Below are 12,085 nucleotides of genomic sequence, written 5' to 3'. Positions count from 1 at the left end.
TAAAACATTTCATCAATCAAGGAAAACTAACATTTGTTGCTTATATAGTTCTTTTCCATTTCTTATTATGACTATATACAAACAAAGTAAAACATTTACAACTAGCAAGATATTATATATACCAATGGAAATTTCCATTAAAGGTCGGCAACCATTATAGGATTCAAATGAAGTGGACAAAGATTGTAGAATTCCATGAGACTAAAATCAGTTTGCTGTAAAAGTATGGAGTCAATTTAGTAGGATTAGTTTTTTCTGCAACTACTTGTCAAAATATGAGGTGCTTTGTACATATATCAATGGAATAGTGAGACTGAAGATCAGAATTTTGAAAATTCTATTGTATCATAGTGGCATCAATGACACAAAGAAAATAAGCGATGGTGGTCTCTAGTACAAGATTTCCAACACTGAGAACTTGGTGCTTCGTGGAGATAGTATCTGGAGAGGGGCACAAAGGGAGCATTAACAAGGCTTTGGTGGGTGGGGCCTGCTGATGCCTCCTTCTTGACCTGCACTGGGTACCCAGGTGTGTTCACTTAGTAAAAACACATCAAACTGTACATTTATGATTGATGTACTTTTCTTTGTATATGTTGTACTTCAATAAAAGGTTAAAAAAAACTCAAAGAGGCAAATTTAATAGAAGATGAAAGCATTCTTCAAATGATATATACCTGTATGAACAGCATGTATTTTATCATAGCTTTAATTTTTCTCTTTAGCACTCAAATATTTAAGGTACACAGTGCAGGAAGAAAAAAACCCCAAGCACATTATGGCAGCTCATCTTCACCAATGGCTGCTGACTCTATTATCAATGAAAAGGTTGCTTCACTGTTAAATACCAGACAAGGTTAATTAGCTTAAGCTTATGTCATGGACTGAATGATTGTGTCCCCGTAAATTCATTCGTTGGAGCCCTAACCCCTGGTGTGATGGTGTGAAGTGGGGCTTTTGGGAGGTGATTAGGTCATGATGGTGGAGTCCTCAGGACTGGAGTAGTGCCCTTTTAAGAAGAGACAGGAGAGAGTTTTTTTCCTCTCTCTCTCCCTCCCTCCTTCCCTCTCTCGCTCCCTCCCGCTTTTTCCTCTCTCTCCACCATGTGAGGACACAGCAAGAAGACTACTATCTGCAAACCAGGAAGTGGGCTCTCACCAGAATCAGATCATGCTGCCAACCTGATTTCAGACTTCCTAGCCTCCAGAACTGCGAGAAACAAATTTCTGTTAAGTCATCTAGTCTGCGGTATTGTTACAGCAGCTAAAACAGACTAAGACAACTTAAGATATCATTTATGACTATTTCTTTTTTTATACTTTAATAAAGTGTAACTGATATACGAAAAAATGTACATATTTAATATGCATAATATGATGAATTTAAACATATGTGAACACTCATAACATCATTATCACCATCAAAATAACAGACATATCCAAATGTCCTTGTGTCCCTTGGTTTTTGCTTTTGTGTGTGTGTATACACATATAATACGGAATTTACCCTCTTAACAAATTTTGAAGTGCACAATACTGTATTGTTAACTCCAGGCACTATGCTGTATAGCAGGCTGCCACAACTGATTCATCTAGCATAACTCCAACTTTATACTCATTGAACAATGGGAAGTTGTATCATAACTATTTCTGATAAGGAATTTCTAATATGACTTTGAGCCTCTGCTTATTCTCCAATGTTGCATTTTATTTTTTAAGATATTGCTTACTTTCACCTGATTATTTGCTTACATACTTGTTTCCAGGAAAAAAATAATCCTTCTTTGCCAAGTTAATGGCAGAACTCTCTCCATACTCCATGAAAACATAGACATAGCAAACAGATCTATCTAATGCACTTGTCAAATGTGCTATATCTTTTTATTACTACAAAATATTTTATTTACAGCTTAAGGAAGGCAGTCAATAATACTGTAATAACTATACTGTAATAACTAATCAGGGTATCTCTTCGTAAATTATATAAATATCTAACCACTATGCTGTACATCTGATTCTAATATAAAATATTTAATGTCATCTCTAATCGAAAAATTAAAAAATATATTTTATTAAAGGAAAAAGCTAGTGAAATACTTTAGACACATAGAAATGAAAATATAGCTGTTATCATAAATCATTAGGCCAGGCCCAGCATTTCTGTAATCTCTTTAATGGGCAATTAAATTGTTTCCTTTTCTTTATTGTTGGTGTGATTATAAACTGGAAAGGTACAAATGTGACAGCAGCTAATGAAATTTAAACGTGTGTAATCCTGAATCTGGCAGGTCCATTTCTAGGAATCTCTGATCCTGAAACACCTACACAAGCATGGAAGGGTGTATCAACGTGTCTACCATTGGCTAGAGTACAAAACTAAGACCTAAACGTGCATTAGCAGGAAAGTGATAAAATAAATTATGGTTCATCCATACCCAGAAATGCACCACATGATACGGGAATATCAGGAATACTACACTTAAAGAATCAGGTGTATCGGTGTGTGCTATATAAAAACCTGTCCATATATCAGTTAAAAAAGAGCAAGTTGCAAAATAATGAATATATACTATATGATCTCACTTTAATGACAATGCTTGTCTCAAATATATGTATTACATATTAATATATATAATGCACATGTTATATATACATTAAACACATACAAATGAGTTTAGAAAAAGGTATAGGTGGACAGCCACCAAATCACTGGAGATGGGAATGGGGACCAGGTTTGGGGGAATTTTAGGGACTCCCCCTTTATTCCCTATGTACTTCCTCATGGTTTAACTTTTTAACAAGCTTATATTCATTCATGTATATACACACATACACACATTCACACGTACATACATACATACGTATATATACATACACACACATATAATGGAAAAACTCGCTTCCTTTCTTTCATCTGTGATTATATTCTCATATACTTCCATAACTCAGAAGTGAGGCACAGGTGCCTGCTCCTTCAAGTCCTACAACAAAGACTCCTCTACTTGAAAATCAAATCTTTGATTAAATAATACAGAATAAAGAGAGAGCTGTTGGTGATTCTTTTCTTACCATTTCTTCGGATGAGACATACCACAGAGAAATCATCCTAGCCTCAGCTTCACTGCTTACAGAGATGTACGAAGGCTGGTAGACTTTGGTTGGTTCTAGCACCAGAACCTAAAAGAAGGACAGATTTCTGTAATGCATAGAAATGTATAACAGGTTACCCTGCCCAGTGAGGAAGTGGGAAGCTGTACTCTCCACAAACACTCATGAAGTACCTATAGTATGCCAACACTGCTCTAGGACCCATGGACACAGCAGCCTACAACAAAAGTCCCTCCCTTCAGGAGGTCTTTGCTCTGTTGCGGCAGAGGAACAAACAGATTGATAGATTGGGATATGCGATATGTTATCATATAGAGATCTGAAAAAATAAGGCAGAATAAAGGTGAGAATTGGAGGGGGGCATTTCTTTAGACAGGGTAGTCAAGAAAGGCCTGCCCGAGGAGATAAGAAAAAAGAGGAACACTACAGTTTTTGAGAGAAATGAAAAAATAAACTGAGAGCACAGGTAGATAGCAAGTCTGTAAAAAATGCAGGGGGATAAAAAGTGAGGTGACATTCCATCAGCAATGTTTGATTTTGTTGAGGTAGAGAGGGAGGGAAGGAGAGAGGAAGAGAGGGGGAGGAGGTGAGGAAGAAAGTGATGGAAAGAGAGAGAATAAATTTCCAAAGCAGATAAAGTAACATGTTTAAAATTGCTAAACCTGGGTAGAGAGTACCTGAGTGTCTGTTCCGTTCTTTTTTTGTACCTTTCAACAGGTTTGAAATATTTTGTAATTAAAAGAAGATTTTCAAACTTATTACCCCGGAACAAAATCATTATCATAAACATTTCAAATAACTTAATCCTTTATTAGCTGTTTAATGAAAATCTTGAACACCACATGTTCACAAAATCTTATGGTATAATTATGAAACACAATTAGCTAAAGTTCAGTTTTCAGGATGCTTAAATATCTTATTTATGATTCCTTATAAGATGGTCATATAATTAAAATAAAAACTCAATGAAAAGATTAAAGCAATTTTACTTTTCAATAAAGTTTTAAAAAGTAATTAGTGGCATTGGAGGCAATCCAAAGCTCGACAGCAAACAGCTTGAATTCCAAAATTTCACTATTAGTACTGCATTGTTTTTGAGTAGGGTTTCTCCAACTTGACACTACTGACATTATGGGCTGGATAACTGTCTGGGAGATGGGACTGTCTTGTGCATTGTGGGATGTTTAGCCACATCCCTGGCCTCCACCCAAGGAGCTGACAGTTACAACACCTCCCCACAACTGTGACAATCAAAAATGTCTCCAGACATTGCCAAATGTCCTCTGGGGAACAAAATCACTCCTAGCGGAGAACTATTTTAGAGAATACAGTACTTGTTTTTAAAAATCTACGTATAAGGAGACCCGTGAAACTGAAACCCCTGTTGTTCAAGGGTCAATTGTATAGTCAACTTTTTCTAGTGAGTTGATCTATCACCAGCAGATTTTACTAAGACTGATGGATATTCTGACTTTTTAAATTACTCTAAGGTTTTCTTCCTTTCAGAGTATTCAATAATTAGCACCAATCCCCAGTTTCTTTTTTTTTCTCTTAAAGAAATATATTTAGCATATCTTACGGGAAATCTGAGTCCATTAGTAACTTGATTTGTTGCCTCAAAAATCATATCTAACCAGAAGTTAAGCCGTTCTTGCTTGGGTGAATGTTCGATAACGGGTTTCTTGAAGCGCTCAATTAATAACAAATTCTGAACTACAGATCGCAGGTACCTAGAAAAATCACAAGCACCAATAAATTAGATTCCAAAAGAAACTGAATTCAATTCTATTTCTTTAAGTTTCCCGAAAATTACTTAAATTCATATTGTATAGCGAGTGCTTCTTAATCATTTGGCAGCCACATACTTAAAGAAACCCAAACAGTAGGCAAAATAAGTTTGTCCAACAAAATCATGCAACGTAGCTTTTTACCAACATTGGGCTAAACCTCATTTTGGTGCACAGTGTTCAAAAAACAGAGATTGGCGAGCATTTACTATCTTAAATAACAAGAGCAAGTAGTTTGAAGTTCAAAACAATTGCAAAATGACAAAATTTCAAACTCACTGTCTTTTTCTTTTCTAATTCAACTTTTTTTGAAATAACTGTAGATTTACATATAGTTGCAAGAAACAATACAGAGAGACTCATGTACCCCAATGGTAACATCTCGCCAAATTCTAGAACAATATTGCAACCAGAATCCTGACATTGATACAGCCAAAAAAGAAAACATTTCCATCACTAAAAGGATCCCTTCTGTTTCCCTTCTATAGCCATGCCTACTTTCATCTCCTCTCCATCTCCTCCTTGACCCCTGGCAATCACTAATGTGAAACTTATTGTCTTCTCTTTTTAGAAAATTAGATCTGCCCATGTAGACTTTGATGTTATGAGATCTTGAATCTAACCACACCTTTATTGTCTTCAGACAAATCGAACTTTTTGAACATAGCTGCCAGGCAGTGGTGGTCATATTTTCTCTGATACAGAATGGGGATGTTTCTGCTGAAAGCATCAGAGTATTATTTTGCCCTCTGAGGATAAAGTCTGGAGCTATCCCGGGAAGATAGATAAGTTAGAGTCTGACTTGCTTGGGTGTGCAGTAAAGGATTAACTCAGCAAGCCTGGGCTGTCCAAACTCTACACTTTCCAAAGTAATGTCTGGCTCTTGACTGGCTTCTGGTAGGTCATCTCTAAGCCCTTCAGATATCTTGCCTGCTAAGAGTCTTTTTTTTACTTGGGGCTAGGGTCATACCACATAGTTTATGCTAACCAACACGATTCATGGTGGGAGCCTTGGGCCACATTGTTATCAGTGTGATTTCCAGAAAGGCTGGGAACTCAGTGACCAAAGTTAGCTACATGGATGTTCTATGCCTGTATGACTGACCCCCAATGAAAACCCTGGACACCAAGATTTGGTGAGCTTACCTGGTTGGCAATATTTTGTGCATGTTGTCACACATCACTGCTGAGACAATTAAGCACTGTCCATATGACTCCAGTGGGAGAGGACAACTGGAAGCTTGTGCCTGGTCTCCCCTGGACTCTGCCATATGTGCCCTTTGGCTCTGATGATTTTAATATTTATACTTTTTACTGTAATAAGCCATTACCATGAGTATAACAGCTTTTCTGAATTCCATGAGTCCTAGCAAATCATGAACCTAAGGGTGGTCTTGGACTTACAGCAATAGTATCAACACTATAAGTCAGCTCAGGTGTTGATGTAATGGGAATGTATTCAAGCCTTGAGTCTGATCCCGACAGAGTCAGTTAAAAATCAGGATTCTGGAAATAGCAGCCACTCCAGGAAGGCTGGATGCTCAGCCTGCCCCTGTGTTCTCTCGGCCTCAGAGAACTTTCCAGAGGATGATACGGTTTGTGGACCAAATTTAAGTCTTTCAAACTGGAAAGAAATGGGGTCAAACTGATATGACTGAAGAGAATCCTACCTCTTGGGAGTCCAGCCTGACTCACTGGGCTGGGAAATAAAGGGGGGCGCTGATAAAGATGGACTGTTAGTGTAAAGTAATTTTTTAAAAATTATACAAGTAATCCAAACACATTTTCTGACAAAGCAGAAAATAGAAAAGAGAGGGAAAAACAGATTGAAAACTTATAAGGCTATCACCCTGAGATAACCACTGTCAATATTTTGGAGAAAATCCATCATTCATTATTTATTCATTACACAAATATCTACTGAGCATCTATTATGAGACTATAGCAAGATAGTCTCAACAAGATAACCACAATTCTAATGGAGCATAATATCTATTGGGAAAGTAAGATATTGTCTAATCCACTGAGACCTTTCTCTGAGTCACATACCAAACACGTATTTGTAATTAAAACGAGTCCATACAAAACATTGGTTCTCAAAGTGTGGTCCTCAGACCAGCAGCATCACCTTGTAATTTGTAAATGCAAATTCTCAGGCCCCACCCTAGACCTTTTGAACTAGAAATCCTAAGGGTGGACCCAGCAACCTGTGTTTTAATCAACACAGGTGATTCTGATACATGCCAAAGTTTGAGAAGCACTGATATAGAAAAGTATACTCTGCATCTGGCTTTTCTTATTCTATGATAAACCAAAAATGCATTTCCACATTCCCAGGTATTGTTTCTTGCACATTTTTAATGACTACATAATGGGCTAGCCTATGGCCACTGTTGTGTCACATTTTCTCCACCACATACCTATTACTAGCCTTTTAGTTCCAGTCTTCATTTGTAATGAACACCATTTTCTTGCTGTGTATTTTAGAGCTCTACTACCTGCTTTTCACAAATACAGGATATGTACTAGTACTAAAGAATGTTTTGTCCTTGAGGACCTAGATGACCTGAAGAAATTAATAGGACTGAGGATTTCATCTTGGAGATGTAGCATGTAGCGATATATCGTGTGTGTGTGTGTGTGTGTGTCCATCTGTCTGTCTGTCTTTCCCTCCCTTCACACAAAACCAAGTGATCCCTAAGAGCTGTTCTTTCTGCATCAACTTTGTATTAATGAAGAAGCCAGAAGGAGAAACATAGAAATTCTTATTTATTCATTTATTTATTTTTGCATTTACACCTTTTCTCCCTGGCAGAAACATTTTAGAACAAGATCAGATTTTCAGATGGGTAATGACAACATGCAGATACAACTCACCAGACTGGAGGTTTCAGTTTGAACAAGCTCTCTGCTGCCTGGATGGCCTTCCCGACATCACTGGCCAACATGCTGACATTGAAGAACTGACCCACATCCCAGTAATTGTTCATTTTCTCCAGGTTCCCTTTTCTTCCCAACAAAGTATTCAGCTGGATACCTTAAGAATTTGAATTTTAGATAAAGTTATTAAAAAATATTTCTAGTTTCTATCAAATTATGCAAGCCTTTAGCTAGAGAAAAAGTGGGTATCTTATTTTGGCTACTATCTCAGGTGTGCCATCAGAGAGTAATTGTTCCTTTTGAAATACAATGCCAATTATTTGAACATAATTTTTAATGCTGAACTTGTGTTACCAAAGCATCAACATCTGCAGTAATAAATAGCTTTACCTATTTTCCTTAGTTCCATGGATGTTTCAAATTGTTGTCCAGCAACTATCAGTAAAATTGCAAGGTTAATTCCCGAATAAAGAGATGACTGGAGCTCGAATCCTGTGCGATACCTACGATTACAGAACCAACAAATTCTTATTATATCATCTTATTATGGTAGAAGAAAAAAATGTGTAAACAATAGTATAAACCAATGTTCTCATAAAAATTTTTACTACTCTCACTTAATGGTTTCCAGCTTCCTCCACCTCCCATCTTTACAAAGAGCTACATGCAATACTCAAATAGCTGCTTTAAAATGTCATAATTGCAACACAGTAAATTATACTAGGGAGTTTTAGAATTTTTCATCAGGTTTTTAAAAAAAATAAAACCGTGATCTTCGTATAAAAAAACTATATTAAAGTGCACAAAAGATATTTAAAACCTATTATAATCCTATCCTCCAAAGGAGACCACAATTTGATGTCCAAATCTCATTTGTAGGGTTAGGCTCCATTTCTACATTGATTATTTTTTATTACATAGAAATTGCATTAATTATGGGCTATTTCTCTGTAGGCTATTTGTTTGTATCACAAAATAGAATTGTTTTTTCATATATGAAGCAGTATTGCCAGAATCCTGGATCTCAAAGAGATAAAGAGCAGTGGCATAAACTGAAAGAAGGGGCAGGGATCTATTACATTAGAATAGAAAACAAGATATGAAACTGGGAATACCTTTTTTAAACCAGAAGGTTAATAGTGCTATTTTTAATTCTCTTATTTTTATTCTATGCATAAAAAGTTTCTTTCTCTTCTATGTGTATGAATATAATGATCAGGAAAAAAGAATATGCTCAATGAAGTAGTGACACAAAAATGTCTTTAAGTAGCACAGTTCATATCAAGGACTTGCAAACCCAGTCATTTTATCATTGGTGTGACAAATTACACACCAACAAAATACTGATTGTGGAAGGGAGAACTTATCAATTAAGGTAGCTAAAATTTGGTTTTATGAACTTTAGGGAATAATACAAATACCATCAGATAGACCGGAGAACACCAAGAAAGTCCTTCCGACTGCAGCCAACAAAATTCCAATAAAATTGAAAACCAATCCTCGTATGTTTTGGGGATTTTAAATTCCATATCCTATTGTCTTTGATTTTTTTTTTTCATTTTCCTTTACTATGAAAAGTAACCAAGAAGAGAGCAGACAGAGACTTCTCTATACCACTTATCTATAAATCAAACAGGCCCAGCTTAAGGGCAGACAAAACTTGAACTTAGATTCAGGATTACAGTCCTAAATTTGTGATCTTGGACTAGCACCCCTATCTCCCTGAGCAACATGTTCCACATCCATACCTGAGGGCTTGGGTTAGACTATCCCCAAGGTCTCACTGGAACCAAGATGCCCTGACCAGAAGACTAAGCTTCATTTGCTCCTGTACCCACTGCCACTACCTTCTGAACTGGATAAAGAAAGGCTCCTATGACTTTCTTGAAGGAGCCACAGGTAATAATTTCCTGACCTGGGAGTTGAATTCTAAGCCACAATGGTGGGAACACAGCTTCCTATTTTGGCTGTACCAAATGTTAATTTCCCTTCCTTACCCTTCCCTTCAACACCCTGAGTGACTCTTCCTGACCATATAGTGCATTAGGTACTAATAAAGATTAACTAAGGACACAAGGTCCTTGCCCTCCAAGAACCTATACTATGGTAGAGGTGACAAGATTCACACACAACTAGTGAAAATATAAGAACAAGTGTCATAGTATCCTAAAACCACACAAATTCAAGTCTAGGAGGACTCACCTAAAAAGGTTGGAGATATGGCATGAAGATGGGTAGAACTGTAACAGCAGAGATTTGGAAAGGGAACCCCCCGCATAGAAAGGAGTGTGAGCAAAGATGGGAGTTTGGGGAGCTCCTATGGAACTTCGGTTTAGTTGGACATATATCAGGTCATGGGGAACAGGACTAGAGGTGGGCTGGGGAAAGTTTACAGAATACCTAGAATTATAATCAAAGTTTGAATTTGTATTTAGTAGGGAGTGGGGAGCCATGGTGGGTCTTAGAGCTTTAGGAAGAGCAAGGTGTCAATCAATGAAAGATAGACTGAAGAGACACCAAGCAGGGAGCCTACTTGGGATACTGTTAGGACATTCCTGGCAAGAAAGTAAAAAAAGACACTAATTGGGGGTGGCGGTGATGGGAAATTGGCTTGGAGTGAGGGAAGACTCATGGAAGGGGTGGAATTGGGAACTGACTGTATGGTAAGATGAAGTGAAAGTTATCAAACATTAACCAAAAGATTAAGCCTAGGAAGCTAAAGGATGGTAGTAAGAAAGCAAGACATTGGAAGTCATATCTTGTGGAGATGAAAAAATGACTTGAGCCTTGGACATGTTTAGTCTTAAACACCAGCACCATCTTGAGGTAGAAGAGGTATGCAAAGAGGGAACAATGAGGGGCCACAGTTTAGGGTAGAGGTTGAGCTGGAGATCCCTGCCTAAGGATCCCAAGGTGTGAGAGTGGCTGGAATCACCAGGGAAGAGTGTATGGACTGAGAGTAGAGGACAGAGGACAGAGCCCCCAACATGCATGGAAGGAGAACAGAGGTAGAGAGAGAAGCAGCAGTTAGAATTAAATGACAGTGGAACAGCAATGCCAAGAGCTCTTGTGATGGAACTGGATGATGTGGGCTATTGGCTCCACCTTCAAAATATGTTTGGGTTCTGACTTACCATTTTCATTACTACCACCCTGGTTCAAGCCACTATCGGTTTTCCCCTGAATTACTTCAATAGTCTCTCACCCCCTGCTTCTGCCCTTGTCCTTGTGGTAAACTGTTTAATGATCACAAATGTCTTCCATCCCGCCATGCACACACCTTTGCAATGCAGCTTTGCCATTTCTTCCACCCACGGGTGGAGTCTATTTCTCCACATAATTTACTTTGACCAATAGCATGTGGCAGAACTGACCTTACATGAGTTCCTGATCCTAAGCCTCAAGAGGCTTTGTGGCATCCATCTCTTAAAATGCTGCCTGCCATGTAAGAAAGCTGGTCTACCAGGATTAGAACCACATGACAGAGAATGGAGGCTCACCACCGGCATCAGCTGGCAAACACCTATCAGACCATCTTAGACCTTTCAGCCCTGCTGACTCTCCAGCTGACTGCAACTCTGGCAGTGAGGCCAGTGCTTTAGGAGTGGAACCAGCTGAGGAACTGCCTGGCCAATCCACAGAATCATGAGAAATTATAAATCATTTTTAAGCCAATAAGTCTTAGAGTTGTTATGCAGCAAATGATAGCTGATACACTCCCTAAAATGTATTATTTGCATAATAACGAGAGTACTTCAGTTAAAATTCAATTCAGATCTTGTCACTCCTCTGCTCAAAACACCCCAATGTTGTATGATCTCACTCAGAGTAAAAGGGTCATCTTTGTTCCTATTTCCTGCAATTCTCTGCTTGCTCATGCCTACCATGCTTCTTCCTCGGGGTCTTTGCCTTTGCTATTCCTTCCTTAGAACACTTTCTCCACAGTGTTTATCATTCCCTCATCACCTTCACATCCTTATCCGCCTTCACCGACCACCCTACCTAAAACTGCAGACAACTCCTCCCAACCCTCCTTTTACCCCTCCCTGCTTAACTGTTCCCCATAGCCTTCACCATCAGCTCACGTTCTATATATTTTACTTTGTCTGACTTCCCTTACCAGCAATGCAAGGTCCATGAGGGCAGGGATTCTTATCTACTGTCTCTATCCCCACCACCTGGAAAAGTGTCTGGCATACAGTAAACCCTCAATAAACATTGGGGAAATAAAGGAATGACTAGCTCACTGAGAAGATAAATACCCTGACAGCAGTAGAACAAGGTTCTGGATGGAGAGTACTATGCTTTCTA

The 12,085-nt window shown here is 38.2% G+C and overlaps 1 protein-coding gene across 2 annotated transcripts in view; it reads right to left on the bottom strand.

The window, feature by feature from the left end:
* MAP3K15 (mitogen-activated protein kinase kinase kinase 15) overlaps positions 1–12,085 on the bottom strand; it is an 86,275-nt gene that overhangs the window by 33,582 nt on the left and 40,608 nt on the right. For both annotated transcript variants that reach the window (XM_039852230.1, XM_039852231.1), the window contains exons 8-11: positions 8,165–8,277; positions 7,772–7,931; positions 4,687–4,837; positions 3,069–3,176 (exon numbers count right to left, since the gene is read on the bottom strand). In XM_039852230.1, coding sequence (XP_039708164.1) covers positions 3,069–3,176; positions 4,687–4,837; positions 7,772–7,931; positions 8,165–8,277 — 532 coding nt within the window. The remainder of the gene's footprint in view (positions 1–3,068; positions 3,177–4,686; positions 4,838–7,771; positions 7,932–8,164; positions 8,278–12,085) is intronic.

This window comes from Pteropus medius, unplaced genomic scaffold (genome assembly GCF_902729225.1).
Source record: "Pteropus medius unplaced genomic scaffold, Ma_sr-lr_union100, whole genome shotgun sequence".
Classification (NCBI taxonomy): domain Eukaryota; kingdom Metazoa; phylum Chordata; class Mammalia; order Chiroptera; family Pteropodidae; genus Pteropus; species Pteropus medius.
This window is presented reverse-complemented; position numbering and strand designations above follow the sequence as displayed.